General features: G+C 40.5%; 2 protein-coding genes across 2 annotated transcripts; one reads left to right on the forward strand and one right to left on the reverse strand.

Annotated features, from left to right (window-relative positions):
* Positions 1-2,523: 2,523 nt before the first annotated feature.
* ttc36 (tetratricopeptide repeat domain 36) lies at positions 2,524-4,112 on the forward strand. The gene is made up of 3 exons (XM_061682087.1): positions 2,524-2,642; positions 2,810-2,998; positions 3,708-4,112. The coding sequence occupies exons 1-3, from the start codon at positions 2,537-2,539 to the stop codon at positions 3,977-3,979; spliced, it is 567 nt and encodes a 188-aa protein (XP_061538071.1). The 5' UTR covers positions 2,524-2,536; the 3' UTR covers positions 3,980-4,112.
* A 1,623-nt stretch (positions 4,113-5,735) lies between these two features.
* Positions 5,736-14,902, reverse strand: LOC133405358 (F-box only protein 40). The gene is made up of 3 exons (XM_061682229.1): positions 14,814-14,902; positions 12,079-13,837; positions 5,736-5,903 (listed from the first exon to the last, which is right to left on the reverse strand). The coding sequence occupies exons 1-3, from the start codon at positions 14,900-14,902 to the stop codon at positions 5,736-5,738; spliced, it is 2,016 nt and encodes a 671-aa protein (XP_061538213.1).
* Between the last annotated feature and the right edge of the window lie 4,734 nt (positions 14,903-19,636).

Genomic DNA, 19,636 nt, shown 5'->3' on the forward strand with positions numbered 1-19,636 from the left:
GGGGATGCAGATCAATGAGGTCGGTGGACAAATTTTAGACACCAGCATTTTTTCACCAGTGTATACCGCTCATGTTCAATGTGTCAGTCTCGAACGGATCGCCAAGTCCTCTTTCGCATATATGGCGTCACCCTGCCAGAATATTTGCGCCGCTTTTAAAGGGTATGTACCAACCCGCTTCGATTGGACAGAATTGAAGTTGGCTGTGGTGATGCCCACACCAGCGTAGAGTTGCATGATTTGTTTGGCACAATTACAAGACTACCTATATACTATACTATACTATACTATACTATACTATACTATACTATACTATACTATACTATACTTTACTATACTATACTATACTATACTATACTATACTATACTACAGGGCTCTGTCGTCTCAGGATGTGGGTTGTTTTAAGGTGTTTGTGATGTGATTGAGAACACCGAGTGTCCATGACTTAGCACATTTACTGTGCCCTAAGGCTGCAAAGAAGAAAAAATAAATGTTCCGTACACAGTTTATGAACACGAAGTAGAGTGGACGAGTGCACGGCAGAAATAAAAGGAGCAAGGTTTCCCTCTAGCGGTCGATGAAGAACCTACCAGTAGTGTCTCGGTTTGTTGAGTTTAATTTCACTTTTATAAATGTATTTTATGAATTCCTCCAGGTTCAGGTTTGTAGTCCTGATAAAAGTTGTATGATTACATGAAATAATATTATGTCATTACTTAATTTTTTGTTTTGTTCAAAAAAATAAAGCAATTAAAAAATATATCATATAACATACATCGTATATATGGATTATGGAATAAAATAAAATGGAGGAAAATGGAAAAAAATACTTATTGGATATATGAAATAAAATCAATTATAAATACTAAAATAAATTAAAATAACCATGTCATAATTAGATTAGGAGTGATTAAAGGTTGAAATAATATTGTCACATATTAGTGTGGTTCTAAAATAAATTGCAGATTTTATCGTCAATGTGTCAGAAGAATTCATTCAAATTGAGGAAGTTTTTATCATAAATATGTGTTGAAATAAAATAAGAGCTAAGCAGGCTTAAATAACTATTAAATTGAAATGCAAAAACAAAATGTCGAGAAAATAAATGATAAAAAAAAGTAGAATATTGTACAGTTAAAAAAGGCATTTCAAATATAAAACAAAAATTTAATTGACATAATAAATAGCAGATTTGGGGTGGGGGGGGGATAGGTTATAACAAGAATACGTTTTCATACCAAGAGATTTTTAGAGGAAATGCTCTAAGCAAGTGAAATTGTTCTTCTGAAATAATAAAAATATACTTAAATTGAAATAATAAGTCAGCAGGTGTGAGTCAACCTGTGAAAGTAAATCAATATTTTATTGGGCAATGATTCTCAAAGCGTGGTACAGGTACCACTCGTGGTATGCGGGCTCCCTCTAGTGGTATGTGAAAAAAAATCACTTCAATACAATTCATCCATCCATCCATCCATCCATTTTCTGAGCCGCTTTTCCTCACTAGGGTCGCGGGCGTGCTGGAGCCTATCCCAGCTGTCATCGGGCAGGAGGCGGGGTACACCCTGGACTGGTTGCCAGCCAATCGCAGGGCACATACAAACAAACAACCATTCGCACGCACAGTCACACCTACGGGCAATTTAGAGTCTCCAATTAATGCATATTTTTTGGGATGTGGGAGGAAACCGAAGTTCCCGGAGAACGGAGAAAGCCCACGCAGGCACGGGGAGAACATGCAAACTCCACACAGGCGGGGACCCCACACCTCAGAACTGTGAGGCTGACGCTCTAACCAGTCGTCCACCGTTCCGCCCCAATACAGTTCAGTTATATTAAATATATATATCATATATAGTTATATATTTAATATTTAAGTTCAATATATTTGCATTTACTCTTTAAGAACTGTTTATTTTTATTCCAGTACAATTTCATGTGCAAAATATTTGAATTAAATCATAAAATATACATATATATTTGCATTTTCCTACATTTCAGCACAGTTTAAAGTTCAAACTGTACATAATGCTACAGTGACACTATAATATTTAATATACTAGATAGGAATAAAAGATCTCTCTCATTTTGGAGAAACACATAGGCCTACTATGCTACTGGATTTTAATGTTGGTCATGATGGTGATACTTGCAGAGCTAAGTATTTTATTTCGGTAGTACTTGGTGTAAAAAGTTTGAGAAACACTTTCATACTGTAGATACTTTTTTTTTTTTTTTTTTTTAATGATGCTTTTGGACTGATACTGATTCTGATACAGTATCATTGAGTCCAGTTGTTTTGCTGGTTTGAAAGGCTCCACGACATTGTGCAATGGCGTTCCGGCTAATCACACCCAGATGTGCTCAAAGTCCACCTCCTCTGCCACCCCCTCACCCGATTGGCTGGCTACACCTTTTTTTGGGGGGGGGAGCAAGACTCAAATCACAGACTCTCCACTCCTGCTGTAAACGAGCAGCACTTCTCCTCTTTGGATTTCTCAATCTTTCTTTTTTTTTTTTTTTTTTGTGCCCACAATGGCGTCGGCGCATGACAGAGCAGTCCTGCAAGCAATCTTCAACCCCAACTCCCCTTTTGGAGATGTTCCCGGCCTGGACCAGGAGCAGGAATTAATGGACGACGGTGAGCCTAGATGTCGCCCTGGGATGTCCGCACTTCTCCTTGTGTTTAGGGGGGGGGGAGCCTAAAACCAATTTTAGCATGACATTTTTTGTTATATTCCGGCATGACGTGTGGGTGACATTTCAGAGTTTATGTTTTCAACCAGTTTGTGTGTCCCCCCCTGCCAGACAGCCCCTTTGATGAGGACTCACTGAGGCTCGTGAAGGACTTGGAGACTCGTGCGGTCTCTGCAGCTGAGGTGGGAGATTTGCAGGGGGCCCTTGAACTCTTCAGCAGGGCTGTACGGGTTTTGCCCCACCGGGCGTCGGCCTACAACAACCGGGCGCAGGCACTGCGACTGCAAGGAAACACAGAAGGTACCAACTCATAATAACAAGTAGAAAACTCCTGTGGACATTTTGTATGGGACTTCTGAGTCTTGCATGTCCGAAAACCACAGTTTTTTTAATTTGGGGCTTTTAATTTGAAAATTTGGAGAGTGGAAATAGTTACTGTTACATTTTAAATATCGAATGGGAAGGATCCATCCATCCATTTTCTGAGCCGCTTCTCCTCACTAGGGTCGGGGGCGTACTGGAGCCTATCCCAGCTGTCATCGGGCAGGAGGCGGGATACACCCTGAACTGGTTGCCAGCCAATCGCAGGGCACATAGAAACAAACGACCATTCGCACTCACAGTCATGCCTACGGGCAATTTAGAGTCGAATGGGAAGGATGTTCAAAAGATTTACGTAGCGACCTATTCATTTTCAATGGGACTTTTTTTTTCATAGTTTTTGGGGAATTGTGTCACCCACACTTTTCCTGGTGAACAATATGAACGGCCACACTTTGTGCCACACCTGCAGGCGATGTGGATGTTTCATTTTCCGACACCCACACTTTGTATTGGGTGGGTGTCTTAACACCTACACTTTTTCCGATGAAAGGTTATAACAGCCACGTTTTTGAGAGATGTGGGTATTTCGACATTTTGTTGCACCCACTAGGATGCGGGTGTTTCAACATCTGTTTTTTTTTTCAATTTAATCGTGGTCTTTCTTGTGATTTTTCTCTGCTCTTAGGTGCTCTGGAGGACCTGGACCGAGCCATCTCCCTGAGCGCGGGTCGGGGTCGGACCGCCTGCCAGGCGCTGGTGCAGCGGGGCCTCCTGCGCAGGCTGGTGGGCCGGGACGACGAGGCCCGGGCGGACTTCCAGGAGGCGGCGACGCTCGGTAGCGAGTTTGCCCACCGGCAGGCGGTCCTGCTGAACCCGTACGCGGCGCTTTGCAACAAGATGCTGTGCGAAGTCATCGGCAAGCTGCGCAACCCCGACGTCTGCGAGCGCCCACTGTAGACGCGATCCATAAACCAGCTTTTATTCATCTTAAAGGAGACATATTTTCAAAAATTGACTTTTTACTTGTTTGTATACAAATAGTTTAGTCTCTCCTGCCTGCCAACCCATTAAGAGTGAAATTAAACAACCAAGTACTACACTTGAACTTTTCATCTTGCGTGCATTTGGTGTGAGCGATTTGGCACCCACACATTTGCCAGACAAAGATTTCAACACCTGCGTTGTCAACACACCCGCACGGGATGTGGCTGTTTCGACACCCACACTTTTCCAACCACAAGGTTCGAACACCCACTTTTTATTGCACCCATGGATGTGGGTGATTTGGCACCCACACATTTCCCAGCAAAAAGTTTCAACACCCACACTTTTCATTGCGCCGGCATGTGATGTGGGTGATTTGACAACCACACTTTTCATGGTGAAAGGTTTCAACACCCACAAGCAAAAAGTTTCAACACCCACACTTTTCGCTGAATCTGTGGGTGTGGGTGATTCGACACCAACAATTTTACCTGCAAAAGGTTTCAACACCCACACTTTTACCTGTGAAACATTTTCACATCTGCACTTTTCATTGCACCCGCATGGGGTGTTGCTGATTTGACACCCACACGTTTATCAGTGAAATGTTTCAACACCCGCACTTGCACAAATACTCCAGAAGCCGCTCACCTCGTTGGTGAAAAGGGTTCAACTCGGCCGTCATTGTGATGACTCGGACTCGCCGTTTGGTCCAGCACAAAATGGGGCAGGGTTAACAATTTCTTACTTGCATAAAACAGAGCTGTCCCCTCAAAAGGGCTGATTTTAGCAAGATAAGAAATCGGGCGTGTTAAGTATCCCGTAATTCTTAATCCTTGGGGTATTGGAGCAAAAACTGAAAATTTAAATGTGACCCCAAAAATGCATAATACGCCTCGTTTGTTGACAATTTTATTATCTTTTAAGGCAAACACTGTCTCCTCCTCAGCGTTGACGCAAAATGCACTGTAGCTTTTAACCAGTAGGTGGCAGTGTAAGGACATGAGAGGAACAGTCACTGGACATTTCATAAGGTACACCTGCACAATCCAATATAATCCAATACAACAAAATGTTTAAGGTGTGTTGTTGTTTTTACAAAAGTATTCTTAACGCACCATATTCTCACATGTAAAATAATCCGACCCTTTGCGTTGGATAGGGACCAAGATCTGCCGCCAAGTGTGAAAAGGTTCGTTTTATTGACGCCCTTCCCGCCCTACTCCTTTCATGTTTCTATCATTGCCTGAACATGAATAGTTTAAAGAGTAAACTACACATTTTTACAATAAAGCAAACTTTGATCCCGAAACAGTTTAATATCATTTCAAACTCCTTTTTACAACAATATCTTTGAAAATAAATCACTGACGGATCACTTAATTTGGAAAAGAAAAACGAATGCACCAGAAGTGCGGATGTACATGCACAGGCGAAAACTCTGTGAGTTTGACTAACAACCCGAGCTAAACTTAGCTCCTACCAGATATACAAAGATCTTAAACAGTCTAGATGTATCACTTCAACATATTTTCTTGACATTTACTGTATTTAGTCTTTACACAGGGCTTTGATGGCACCTTCGGACATTTCCAAAAGAGCACAAATAATAATTCCAGTAAATAGCTGTGTATATTCTCCACAGGGGGGAAACAGAAAAGAAAAAAGAAAATAGGTGGATTAGAGAATAGTTAACCGTGGCTATGTGGGGAATTACAGTGCATAGCATTTATTGTCTCGCCTCTCTGCTGACCTCCTGCAGGCCCCTTAAGGCCACGGGCTCGGTGCGCTGCGCTCTCTGGTAGAAGGGGCACGTTCGGAGGTGGTCCGCCATGGAGGGCGCGTCGCTGAAGCGCCATCGCTCCACCGGGCAAAACAGCGAGCTGAACTCCCAAACCTGTGGAGCACAACACACGGGCAGGGTTGACGGATTTCAACACATGTGAACAGAGGTGGCAAGAGTACTCAGGCAATATACTTAAGTAGAAGTATGGGAACTTGTGGGGGGGAATGAAATAAAATTGCTACAAGTAGAAGTGCTCCTTCAACTCCTATACTTAAGTAAAAGTTGTTGTTGTTGTTTTTTTTAAAAAGTGCAGTATTTCTACCTAAAAAAAGAGAGAAAAATGTCCATTCCTCTATCAAACTTCAGAGGATTCAGAAGCGACGCGGAATTAGCAACATTTCTGCTCGACTGGTACTGTACGTTTATCACCTCTTTTTGATTTTTAATTGATTGTACATTCTCAAAAATACCAATAAATTAAGTGTTATAGTAATACTCTGTTACTATTATGTCACGCTACTAATGTGGCAGCTGTGGCCAACTTCAGCTCGTTTACAGTGCTAGCTTATTGTATTCCTAGTGCTGCTGTTTTGTTGAATCAGGACCGCGTTTTTGTGTGTGACAATTTATCACAACTACGGACTTTCATAATCACCGTTATGAATGGCCATGTTGGAGAATGAAAAAGAATGAGGGGCACACTTTGCAAAATGAGGAGCTGTTTAAATCAGTTTTAAAACTGCAAAACTCCCCATTGAAATCCAAAAGTAATTATTTTTATCGTCAAAATACCCGTATTGATAATGTAGCACAATGGGAAAAAATATATATATATTTTCCCTCTTTCATAGTGCTTGTGCTGAGATAAAAGAAAAAAAAATCACGACTGTCATTTCTCTGTTCTGTATAATATGGATGTTTTTGCAGGGGAAAAAAGTTAAAAATCGAGGATGCACATTATATATAGGTACAAGAAACGATGAAAAAGAATTGTCACATCGTATTGACATATACCGGTACCTAGGGGTTGTGAAAAAGGTGCACAGTACTTCCATTATAATATGATATGTAATGTCTGATGATATAAATTTATATGCAATTACCGGTACATCATTTTAACTGTTCAACAAGTATCATGGCGGTCTCGCTGCTGCTGCCCTATTGATATCTGTCGTATAATATATCTTGTCCTATTTGTCTAATATATATTTTCCTATTTATCTGACTTACAGTATTCCGCCTACAAGTACTATGCATCGCAACATGGTCTCCAGTTGGCTACCTTTTAAATGTTCCGCGAAGGAAACTTACCCCTTCTTGGATTGCTACTCCACGTTGCTACTGAAGCTAGCTCCTGCCGCTAGCTCTCACAGCTGCCAGCCTCTCCAGACTCGCAGCACAACACTGGCCTCCAAAATAGCAAAGCCCAGTGGACTTTACACCAACGACTTGACTCATCCAACGCTGTGGGCTCCTCACGCGTAAGTACCCTACCGGAGTTTCACCGCCGCCACTACTGCAACAAGCACTCAGTTCCCTCAGCGACTAAACCACACGCCATGGGCTCTGGTGAGGAAAACAATGGCCAAACTCACTTCTTCGCCTGGTTTTCTGCTTTTCTCACTAGTGATTTATTTGAAAAAACTAATAATATACAAATTACTTTTCGGATAATACTTCATTTTTTTTTAGCATGGATATCAGCAATTTATTTTTTTGGGGGGGGGCTATTATACATGGGTACAAGGAAAAATTCAGCTGCGACAGTCAACTTTGGCTGTGCGTCTTATATTCAAGAACGTATTATACTCAAGAATTTACGGTATATGTCGCATGTTGTCGTGTAAAATCTAGCTATCCTTGGCTTGATGTGTCTTTTCAAAATGTATTCCCGTAGCGAACTTTGTGAACTGACTCACTTTAAATGTTCAATTAGCTAATGACAACTGAAAAAATACACCTTACTTGTTTGTGTGTTTTTTTTTTTTTTTTTCTCAGAATAGATGGAGATTTTTAAACCCAGAAGCTGGTGGTTTTTAGTCACAAGACAATGCATTGGCCACAAACCATTCATGTAGCCAAAAACATCAAACATTTATATTAAATAAGGTAATGGATGGGGAAAATCTTGTTTCTCTGTATGTGTTGTGTCATTGTCATTAATTCTTTCTGGTTCATGTTCATGTTCCTCCATGTTCCTCCATGTCACTGCTGTCCCCCCCCCCCCCCCCCCCCCCCAATAAAAAAGGTCTCAAAATAAAAGGTCTCAATCAATCAAGATTTTGGCGCTTTTGACTTTACCTCTCTCAAGTTACACTACATATTTTTTTGTCGTGTCATTATTTGTGGAGTTTGATAAAAGTAACAAGCCTATAATGACGAAATAGGGGTAGAAATTACATATCTGTTTTCAAATGCAGGGATTAAAATTACAAAATTATCAAAAAAATATGAAAGTAAAGTGCAGATAAGAGAAAAATCTACTTCAGTGCAGGAACAAAGTATTTCACACACTGCGCCTGAGTGCAAGGGTGTTATTTTTTTGCATCCATTTCAAAACAACAATTTACGACCTTCATTCGGGAGCACATGCTCAGCTGTTCCGCACGTCAGGTTATCAACGTACTGTTTCCATGAACGATCACCTATCTGGCCTGCTGTCAGGCCATTCCGTGTCACTCGCATCACATCACCTAACGCATGCTGCTTGTCTTGTGATCCCCGTCTATACATAAATATATTGATCATTACTTCTGCAAAAGGTGAGACAAGAAGAACAATATAACTATGATGTCTTCTCCTAGTTCTCCTCATGATGAGAAGTTCTAGTTCTACTCTACATGAGAAACCAACCCATTGCACGTTAGCAAAGCAACCACCAAAGACTTCATTCTAAAGAACGTGAGGGAGGAAATAGAATAGAAATATTAACTGTGATCTATTTTATGAGTTTTAGTCTGTACTCAAGCATTTGATTTGTCCAATAACAACCTTAGACGATCTCCTGTACTTCGTTGTGAAGCAGTGTTCCTTAGAGCTTTTAGATGGAGCTATAGCAAATGAGAATGACAATGAATGGCTACAGGTTGCCTCCTCGAAAAGTCGTAACTCCACACAGGATTTAGGTAAGCTCCAAAAATTAGCCCACAGCTCAGACCGCGAGGCGTCCTCGGGGCCACAGGGTCTAAAGTCTAGATTAAGTGACTTGAGCTGACTGTTTTGTTTCAAGCCTTTCTTATTCGGCCAGTGTTTGTAACGAACACTGGATGCTATTCAAGGACTTAGAGCAGAACGGCAATAAATCTAGTATACACCTCTTAATAAATTTATCAATCATGGACTCAGGTCCTTGGCACAGGTGTTATTAGACATTTTGGGTTAGTGTTACGAGAGCAAATGAATTATTTTTCATAAAAAGTAGTAATGTTACGAGATTAATGTTATACATTTTCAAGACAAAAAGAGTTGTAATCTTCACAAGAACAAAGAGATATTGTCAGCGTAAGGAGTGGTAATCTTACGAGAATAAAGTCATGTTTCCAAGATGTTACGATATTCAAGTCAGTTTAATTAGGGAGGAAAGTCACGTTTGAAAAAGTGAATGTTTTCAAAAATTCAACTTTATTCTTGTAACGTGACGCATTCCTTTCTGCAAAGGGGCCTTTACTCTCGAAAAAATGGGACTGTATTCTCGAAAAATATCTTTTGTCGTAGAAAAATTCAGATTTTTTTTCCCCCCTGCAATAATACGTTTTTTATTCTTATTAAAAAAAAAACTTTATCCATGTTTATCCATTTATCTGGCTTTATCCATTAGTTGTATATCAAACTAATTTGAAATTGTGTCTCGTAAACGTGACTATCACTGCGGCATGAAAGGAAACAAAGAAACGATACTGTGGTTTAGTTTGAAAATCGAAAATCCTGCACGTTTTCAAAAACTATTTTGAAACAACATTTTCTTCGTTCTTGATTTTTATAAAAGTGGGTTGCAATTTTACAGCAATAGGAAGGTCCCAGAGTAACAACAGTCGAGAACCACTGGTTACTTTGCTGACCGCCGAGCAACGGCCGGTTTGAGAACCAGTCTAAGTGGCCGCAGAATTTGGTGAGAACATATTGGAAGAAAAGCCATTGTCTGTTCTCAGTACACAACGCGAGATCCGTAAAGGTGAGGTTGTTATGGAAGAACACCTTTGAGATTGAATTACAATTGTCGAAGGTCTTCTCAGAGCAGAGGGGGGTGAGGGGGGTGAGGGAGGTGTGGGAGTCCCAATACTTTTGTCTATCAAGTGTATGACACATGACGTTTGCGCATATCTGAATCGTGACCTACTAAGGTCTATAATAGTAAACTGATGAAATCTTTCCAGCATACTTTGTATTGTTCCAGAGGCGTGCTGAGCGTCTGGTTGGTGTTTACAATGCAGCAGCTGTTTAAAATGGCTGACATTTTCCACTGACAGCTAACAAGACCAAGAGCTACACATCAAGCAAGGAAGCGACAGGGACTTGCAGCCTGGACTGCATTGCACGTGATACATTTTGCCAAAAATGAAATTAAAAAAAAAAAAAAAAAAAAAAGGCACATTTTGGTACAGAGGAGTGGTTAGCACATCTGCCACCTCGCAGTCAGGAGGATCCGGGTTCGAATCTCAGTAGGAACATCGTTTGAATGTTCTCCCTGTACTTGTGTGAGTTTTCGGTGGACTCTGGTTTCCCCCCCGGGCTAATTAAAGACTCAAGGGCCACATTTGATTGTTTAAAAAGGTCAGGTGGGTTTGGTCATGGGTAGACAAGATACATTGTCTATAGTAGATAAACACTGAAAATAGTTTATTATTAATAAAATAATTCATTCTCAATTTGAATTGTATTATTTATAATGCACTTAATTCGAAACAATTACACAATGATTCAAGAAAATAAATACAAAATGCTCGCAGCATATTGAAAATTGTTCATTATACTGTTTTTTTAAATTATTATTTACAGTAAAGCAATTAACCACTTATGAAAGCATGTACATTTGTAAGCATACTGTAATATTTATTGTATTAATTTAGCTTTTTATTCTCCCAAAATGGATTAGTTCTGTTTTAGATTAATTTATCTCTTTAAAATCATTGGTTGATTGATTTATTGTATAAATAAAATGTATAATCATAATCAGTAAATTAGTAAAATCATAATCTGTAAATTAGTAAAAAAATTAATTTTAGTATATATATTTGTTAAATAATGTACAATGAAATTAATTATAAATAATATAATTTAAAAAACGATATTTACTTATTTTATTATCAAAATAAACAATAACTCTTTTTTTTTTTTTTTTTTTTTTGGTCTCATCTATGAATGACCTGACACAAACGTTTGCCCACCCCTGCTCTAAATTCTTTATAATGTGGAGGTTTGTCTGTATGTGGCCTGGTATTGACTGGTAACCAGTCCAGGTGGTACCCAGCTTCTCTCACCTAAAGTCAGCGGGTATAGGCTCCTGTTACCCCCAACACCAACGAGGACAAGTGGTGCCGTGAGAGGACACTTGCTTTCTGCATAGTGGTTAGCAAGTCTTCCTCACTTGTCTGCGGTTCCCGGTTCGAATCTCAGGTCAGGCCTTTCTGTGTGGTGTTTGCATTTCTTCCCTCTGCTTGCATGGGTTTTCTTTGGGTTCTGCTGCTTCCTCGCACATTCACACATTCCTCCCATGTTTGTCTATTTGTCTCCTCCAATCCGCTATGTCTCAAAAGTCATATGCCCAAACCCTTGAAAACGGGATAGCTGACTTCCTGTGTATGCTACGCCAACGAACATGGCTACAGTTTGATTACGTGATTGTTTGAAGCCAAAATTACTAAAAAAAAATAACAAAATAAAATCTTTATAGCAGGTGTCTTCGGACAAAAGTTAAATACATGTATTTCAGTTATTTATACAAATATGATATATGTAAAAACGAACGTAGCCGAAACATAGAATATTGTCATCTTTGGTGTTTCTGTGTTGACATCTTCTGTTAAAAAAAGACATGGTGGACGTTTAATGTCCCTTTGGTTGCTTTGTCACGGCCCCCTTCGCCATTGACCCGAAGCGAGACAAGTGCTTCGACTCGTTTTGCTGAAATCCGAAGTAGGGTGCGCATATACCGGATAGGGTGTATCCTGACTCGCCTCCATGTAGCTCTTCTCACAAGCACAATGAATACATGTTTAAATCAGCTCCAGCTCACTTGTGACACTATTGTGGACAAGCACTACAGAATATGGACGGGTTGGATACTTGCTTTCTTCCGACTCTTCCAGCAGCTCCCCCCATGGGAGTACGTCTTCTTCTCCCACTTGAGGGAGACCATCCCTCGGGCTTGCAACAAGGTGGCGCACGCCTCCCTCATCGCACGCGACACCTGCGACAACTGTGACAAGGTGAATGTGTCCAGGTATCCGGCGACGTGCTGGAGGATCTCCAGGGGCAGTCGGCTCAGAGGGTCAGGGTGACGTGAGGCTTTGACATCCTCAAGGAGCTCCCAGGGGACGTCTGGCCGGATGACCAGCTTGTCGACACCGTTGTGGTATTTGACCTTGGCTGGTTGACCGTCTGGGTGAAATCTAGTCTGTGTGAAAGTGCAGCCAAGGTATGCCAGGGGGCAACGTTGCAAGAACCAGCCACAGAGGCCGGCCTGGATGTCGGAGTGGACATTCCTGAAGTGCGAGGGGTATTCGTCACGCCGGAAGAAGAGGCCGCACCTGTAGCTGAAGGCCGAGCTTGTCTTGTTGTGTCGCCTAGTGACCGACTCGACTTCGGTGCAGACGTGCAGAAACTGCGGTTTGTCGGCGACGACGTCGGCGAGCGACGCCTCAGCTGGGAACGGCGCAGAATCAAAGTCGTACGTTTGTGTCCCAACGTTGACGTACAGCCCGTCCGTGCCGGTGCTCTCTGAAATGAGATGCCCTTTGAATTCTTTCTCCAGACAGCACAGCAGTGCGGCGCCCACCTCGTCGCACTTCGGGAGGTTCTCCGCAGAGACGCCTAGGTCCACAGTGTCCACGCTCTGGTGCACAACCATGATCCTGCGACTGGGGTCCTTCAGGTGGCAGCGCTTGGCTCGATAGCTGCTGGGAATGTTGAAGGAGCGGACGGACTTCACGTCGATGGGTTCCAGGCTCCCGTAAACGAAGTCCCTTTCTCTCGGGGTGCAGGCGGCGAGCTGTCCAAAGTTGATGAGCATGGCTCCGTTGTGCGCCAGGTACATGTTGTACTCGCTAATGTTGGCCTCCTTACCTAACCTCTCCAGGACACCTTCCTGCCATGGCGCCAGCCCAGATACCCCGTTCCCGCATGAGGAACTTTCCCCAGTTGGGTCAATTTTCATTCCGCGCTCCGTTTCTTTCGCTACATTCTTGCTGGTCTGCTCGCACCCGTTCATCTCCTTCTTAAATATTCTGTCCCAGGAGTTGTAGTTCTGAAGACTTTCCACGTTCAGCACATCCCTTGCCACATCACTTGGTTCCCCTTCCCCTACCCCCATGGAGTCATTTTGTGTACATCCACCAGAGGCTAAACATGAATCTCTATTTGCGACCCCAACATCTAATTCCCGAGGATCCGTCAATGTCAACTCAGGGAAAATGCTCTTCATCTTGATAGACTTAAACAGCAGCTCTTGATCCCTCAGCGCCAAGGCGACATCAAGGTGGCCCTCGCTTTGTTGGGACACGTTCCTGTAGAAAGTCAGGTCGTTGTCAGGAACGGGCCAGCGGTTCCACTCCTGTGAGCAACCGACCACGCTGGCGGGACAGGCCTCCAGGTGGGGGGCCCGCCGGTGACGCGGCATGCTCATCGGGCAGCCGTAGTCGGAGTTGAGGCAGGTCACCGTTTCGTTTGGGCACAGGAGGCGGTGCTCATCTTCCTTGCAAGCATGCAGGAAGGCGCCGCAGTCGTTGGGGCATCGGATGACCATGCAGCCAACGGAGACCCGCGGTGGTGCCTGGCAGTGGACGGCGTAACACCGCTCGCAGTGCTCGTGGCGGACCGCTGGCATCCTCCTGCGCATAAAAGCGATTAGACTGGCTCATCTTCAGTTTTGGAAATGAACTTTGTGCACATGCTACATTTTCTGTAATTAAGATGGATTTTTCAGGTAACTGTACTTGAGAATTTGTGTTTCTGACATTTTACTTATTTTGCTTTTCTTTCAAATCCCAGAGTATTCGTGGGGAATGCATTGTGTCTTGTGCCAGACTAATAACCACCAGCTTTTGTGATTAAAATTGTTCTGTCTAATCTGAAAATAAAAACACACAAAGGAAAGTTGTACGTATTTTTTTCGTTGCTATCATTAGCTAATTTAGCACATTTTTGCCAGTCAATTCACAGCTATAACAGAGCTAATGGAACATGATGTTTTGATATCACACATTTCTTTTACTTTTACTTTAGTAAAGGAGTTAAATAACCACTTCTACTTTTGCCAAGTATCTGCACATAATGTGATTACTTTTATCACATTTTCCCATCTTTCCATTAATTTTTCATACAACTCACCCTTATCTATCTTTTTGGGAAAAAGTTATTAAAACCAACAAACATTTAAAGTTGCTTTCACATCCTTTGGCTATTCAGAAAACCTTTTTGAATGTTTTTTTTTTTTTTTTTAGGTGCCTGAGCATCTGTAACTGGGTTGCACCAAATACAGCACATGACATAAAATATCTCTTTTAAAATGGTTGAGATGGACAAATGAAATTATAAGATGGTTTATCACTTGTTTTTCTTGAAAACAACAAAAATGATAAATGTTTTGCTTTTCAAAAATGTTGCTGCCTAAATTGTCCTCCAATTCTGCAATGACCCCCATATTAGTCACATTATTATTTTTGTTCTTAAAAATGAATTGTTAATTAAAAGAATATATATCCAATCTTTTGTGTCAGAGGTTTAGCATGTTTAGCAGCGAGCGCAGTCACAGCAAATATTTCTCACCTTTTGTTCTTGAGTTGGTGTCACCTCGCGTTGACTGACCTCTTGCACCGCGTCTGCTCTTTATAAATAGACCGGACTGGACCACGATAGGAGGGTCCGGACGGGGCGCCATTGTCACAGCTTTTCATGAGTGCCAAGGTCAAGTTACAGCCGCCGGCTCTCATTTGTGTGCGATAAGCCCTGCACTAAACACTTGAACTACTGCTGGACACGCTCTCCGAAAACAGTCACCGCTGTGGAATGTTGTTGATTTCAGTCTTTAAAGATGAAAGCAACATTTGCATATGAAGTGATTTTAAAATTAGACATTGTGCTGTTTTTTTTTTGTTTTTTTTCCACAATTTAAAAACATTTCTCAGGTGTTTTGAATAAAAGGTCTCAATAAAAGGACATAATTTGATCAGTAGTATACACAAATACACAGAATGTAAAGAAGGGGTGGGCAAACTTTTGTGCTCGGGTGTCACATTTCATTTTTAAATGGACAGATGAGCCAGGTAATTTATAGATGAGGTTAAAAAAAATGTGTAAGATAATTTATTTTAATAATAAAATACTAATTAATTTTTCATCAATAATGAATTTAATCGTAATGATTTAAAATACAAAATATATGTATATATAAATATGTATCTGTTCAATAATTTATTTAAAACGTTTTAGAAGAATTAATATTAAAAATTAAAAAAAATTATGAATTCATTTTCATTTTTAATTATTACTTTTTGTTTTTATTATAAAACCCAGTACAGATTTTGAGCAATTTTTATACATTACAAGAAGTTAAATTCAATTTCCCCCTTCATTGCACTTATTTTATAGATTTCTTTAAAAAAAAAAATACATAAACAAAGTTTAGGATTTCCATATTTTTGATACCACATTTAAAACAATGTTTAAGTACAGTACAATATATTTTCAAATATTAAAAAAATAAATAAATCAAATGTCTCCACTAAGTGGACTCTCCTGGCTTTAAATAGACAATACATACTTAGTTGGGTAAAATACAGTAAAGTAAACTATATTTCTGGTACTAAATCAGTCTCCTCATTTCTGTAGCGTTTTCATTTTTGTACAGGCACAAGGAATAATTTCGTGTGTTCACCACTTTTTTCCACGAGGTGGGAGTGTCACTCTTTTAATTAAAAGATTGTACAGGACAGTAAACATCTTTTCTACAGCTTTTTATTCATTTCAAATTTAAAATGCTTCCTAATTTGGATTCTTGCTGAAAAAACATAGTAGTATTTTCAGCGCGTGCATTTACAGTCTTACATCAACATAATACAGACCTGACAAAAAAAATGCAGGTGTATTGCCTACCTTTTCATCCTTGTGCCCTGTACATGTAATAAAAAACAAAGACATGTAAAATAAATAAAATACGTAAATGAAAACAATAAAAATGTGAAAAATATTTAAAATCCCAAAAATATGTACATATATAAACATATGGAAAATATTTGCATTCCATCCATCCATCCATTTTCTGAGCCGCTTCTATCCCAGCTGTCATCGGGCAGGAGGCAGGGTACACCCTGAACTGGTTACCAGCCAATCGCAGGGCACATACAAACAAACAACCATTCGCACTTACAGTCACAGTCACACCTACGGGAAATTTAGAGTCTCCAATTAATGCATGTTTTTGGGACGTGGGAGGAAACCGGAGTGCCCGGAGAAAACCCACACAGGTACGGGGAGAACATGCAAACTCCACACAGGCTGGGCCGGGGATTGAACCCAGGTCCTCAGAACTGTGAGGCTGACGCTCTAACCAGTCGTCCACCGTGCCGCTATTTGCAATCTAGAAAACAAAAAATATACCAGTATGACAAATCTAAGGTCAGAGTGTAATGTAAACGCGAGTTTACAATATAGACTATCACGACTCACTTTGATTGGCCCGCGAAACCCAATAGAAGACTTTGTGTGTGGATATGTGACTTTCTTGTGTTGTTTGATTGGTGAACTTGAGTCAATTATCACTGTGGTAATGACGGTGGATTGGCGCAATGGCGCCCGATGCAGAGGTCGAAAACGAAAGTCTACAAATAGATCACGCATGCAATTATTGATAAATGAACGTAGCGAGCAGCAGGTAGATTATTGTAACAGAGTAAAAGTAACGTTTCTTATTAAAACATAAATACTCAAGTAAAAGTAAAACGTACGCTTCATTAAAACTACTCTGACAAGTACAATTTATCCAAAATGTTACTTGAGTAACTGTATAACGGAGTAAATGTAGCACGTTCCTACGCACCTGTGTATTATACTATCCCGAGGTGGACAAGTTGTGCATAACAAGAGCCACAATGAATTAAAATGCACAAACTGTTTAACTATTTAAATTCTGTTTCATTATGTTATAACTGTATGGTTTTATAAAGTACAATATTATATACTGCTATATTCCTCATTAAAAACACATTACAAAATTTGTTGTTAGTTTTTTGGGGGAGGCTGGAACGGATTAATGGTATTACCATTCATTTCAATGAGGAAAGTTAATTTGAGATATGAATATTTTGAGTTACGAGCGTGGTCATGAAACAAATAAAGCTCGGATTTCAAGACATTACTATATATTTGTGATTTTTTTTGGAGATTTTGTATGATATATAAATATTGGATTTATCTTACCCAACATTATAAAAAATAGACACAAAAGGAATGAAGACGCTGGTTTCTTTTTCTCATGAGGAGGGTGTATGGGAGATTGTTCAGATTACAGCCTCTCATCACGCTCTAAACAATCTCTCCCGTCGCTCCTGCATTTATTTGAAAATAGGGAGGTTTCTAAGTTTACAAGACACAACGTACTAAGCTACAAGACACAACACACTAAGGGTAGGGTTTCAAAGTGAAAACATGGGACCAACACCTGCCACGTACCGGCCACGTCCTTCTCTCTGATGATTCCTGCTGAGTCATCTTCTTGAAGGCGAGACAAGCTAAGCAAATAAATGATAACTTCCACAATATATTTAACATTTCCCTCCTGTTTATCATGTATTTGCACAAATTCTCATATCATTTGACAGTCACTTCATTTCGATTTTTTAACTGTAGAATCATTTTTATGAAACAAATACATTTACACTCAGAGTAAACTTGTCATACATGAATGTTGTAGTTTAAACATCGTAATCACCTGGATCAGGAAACAAATCAGGTAAAACAACATCATCATCATCATCATCATCATCATCATTATCAACATCCAATAAAGGATACATCTGCTCCATACGGTTCCATATGGGTAATTGCTGTGGTGATTAATCTACTGATGAAAGCCCGAATGCATGGGATACAACAACATCCACGCAATGTCAGAATGGCTGCATAAACAGCAATTGATATCAATATCGGTGAAATTAGGGTTTTGTATTTACCAAAAACGGCCATCCAGCTGTCCCACAAGGAGTGTTGATTGAGGGTCCGTAGACCATCGATGGCTCTGGTCAAGCTGCCATCTGAAGCAGTATTGTTTGTTCTCCAAACATACCGCAAACACCTCCCTCTCTTGCGAGGAGCATGTCGGCAGCTATGCGGTTTTGGAACGTCCTTGAACTGCTCATGCACAGCTTCCAACCCACTCTGAGTCCAATTTCCTAATCTCTGTACATTGAAGTGGATATAGTTCATCCCATCAACATTTTTATTAATCGTACACCACCAGCATGTGAAGTATTCAAATCCTCCTGCAACTTGGTCAGCTAATTTGTATTGATTAGGAACCCCACGAGGAACACCTATGGCGTCGATGTATGTTTTATGTTGGATAATTTTGCCTCTGCCAGGATAAATCTCTTTTTTGTCTATGTTCTAGATTGGACAAAAACATTGGTGCCCTTTCCATTAAATCTTGAACAGGCATAGGGTATACTGACACATGCAATATCAAAGTGATAATAGCGCACAATCCAGATATATCTTTAGGTAATCCATCAAACAGTCTATCATCTCCGCACCACCACCAGATGTCGCTCCGTGATACTGGCATAAATTTTGGTCTGACTTTTAAGGTTACTTTACACTGTGTGTCGTTCAGTGGTCCTAATTATTATTATTTTTTTTTCCTTTACTAATCATGTTTACACAAGTAAAAGTATTCGGTGCTACTAAAATAGAAAACATTGGTTTGTGTTTATCTGCTTTTGTTACGGGATATATAGGATCCCATGATTTACACCTCTCAGTTGGTACAGTAGCATTCATTAATGGAATAATACAATCTTGTGCTAATTGTGCCGGAACTATGCGCAACAAAGGCCTGGGACCCATGCAAACCACACAATCTTTTCTCGTTACATTTGCTGCTTGTTCCACCAATAGTAACCAATTGTTATTTTGTCCTGAAACTCCTGTGAGAACAAGGAACCAATCATCAGTAGTTATGTTGTTAACCATTAAAATTTGTCCACCTTTCAATGGCATTTCTGGTTTAACACGGTTCCCATAACACAATGCTACTCGGAAGTGGGGATCTTTTCCGCCAGAATATGCCCACAAGCTCATCATCAAACACACTGGGTGACTTGATTTGTATTTCAATATTAAACTATGGGCTGTTTTGCTTATGTTAAACTTCTTTCTATGTTATTTTGCTGTTTTTTGTGACCAACTGGACCAATCATGATCTGTTTCACCAATGAGGTGTTCCCATCCAAAGCCTATAGTTGCATACCAGTCATATCCAAATCCCCAATTCTGCCCATTCTCTTGAGCATCATTGGTGAGAGCCGCATATGGAATTATGATTAAAGCAGCTTGATTTTGGGGGGCACAAAATAGTAAACCGTTTTGCCGAGTTTGGAGGCCATGCCCATAGTTGTGATCATCAGCTGTACTCC

Source organism: Phycodurus eques, chromosome 7 (genome assembly GCF_024500275.1).
Source record: "Phycodurus eques isolate BA_2022a chromosome 7, UOR_Pequ_1.1, whole genome shotgun sequence".
Classification (NCBI taxonomy): Eukaryota; Metazoa; Chordata; class Actinopteri; order Syngnathiformes; family Syngnathidae; genus Phycodurus; species Phycodurus eques.

What these genes read in the sequence shown, in the direction of transcription:
- ttc36 (XM_061682087.1), top strand. Translation starts at nt 2,537, where the DNA reads ATGGCGTCGGCGCATGACAGAGCAGTCCTGCAAGCAATCTTCAACCCC. An exon ending in GCAGGAATTAATGGACGACG is followed by an intron (nt 2,643 to 2,809) that starts GTGAGCCTAGAT and finishes CCCCCCTGCCAG; the next exon opens with ACAGCCCCTTTGATGAGGAC. An exon ending in ACTGCAAGGAAACACAGAAG is followed by an intron (nt 2,999 to 3,707) that starts GTACCAACTCAT and finishes CTCTGCTCTTAG; the next exon opens with GTGCTCTGGAGGACCTGGAC.
- LOC133405358 (XM_061682229.1), bottom strand. Translation starts at nt 14,902, where the DNA reads ATGAAAAGCTGTGACAATGGCGCCCCGTCCGGACCCTCCTATCGTGGT. An exon ending in GAGCAGACGCGGTGCAAGAG is followed by an intron (nt 13,838 to 14,813) that starts GTCAGTCAACGC and finishes TTTTATGCGCAG; the next exon opens with GAGGATGCCAGCGGTCCGCC. An exon ending in GCTGGAAGAGTCGGAAGAAA is followed by an intron (nt 5,904 to 12,078) that starts GCAAGTATCCAA and finishes TGTGCTCCACAG; the next exon opens with GTTTGGGAGTTCAGCTCGCT.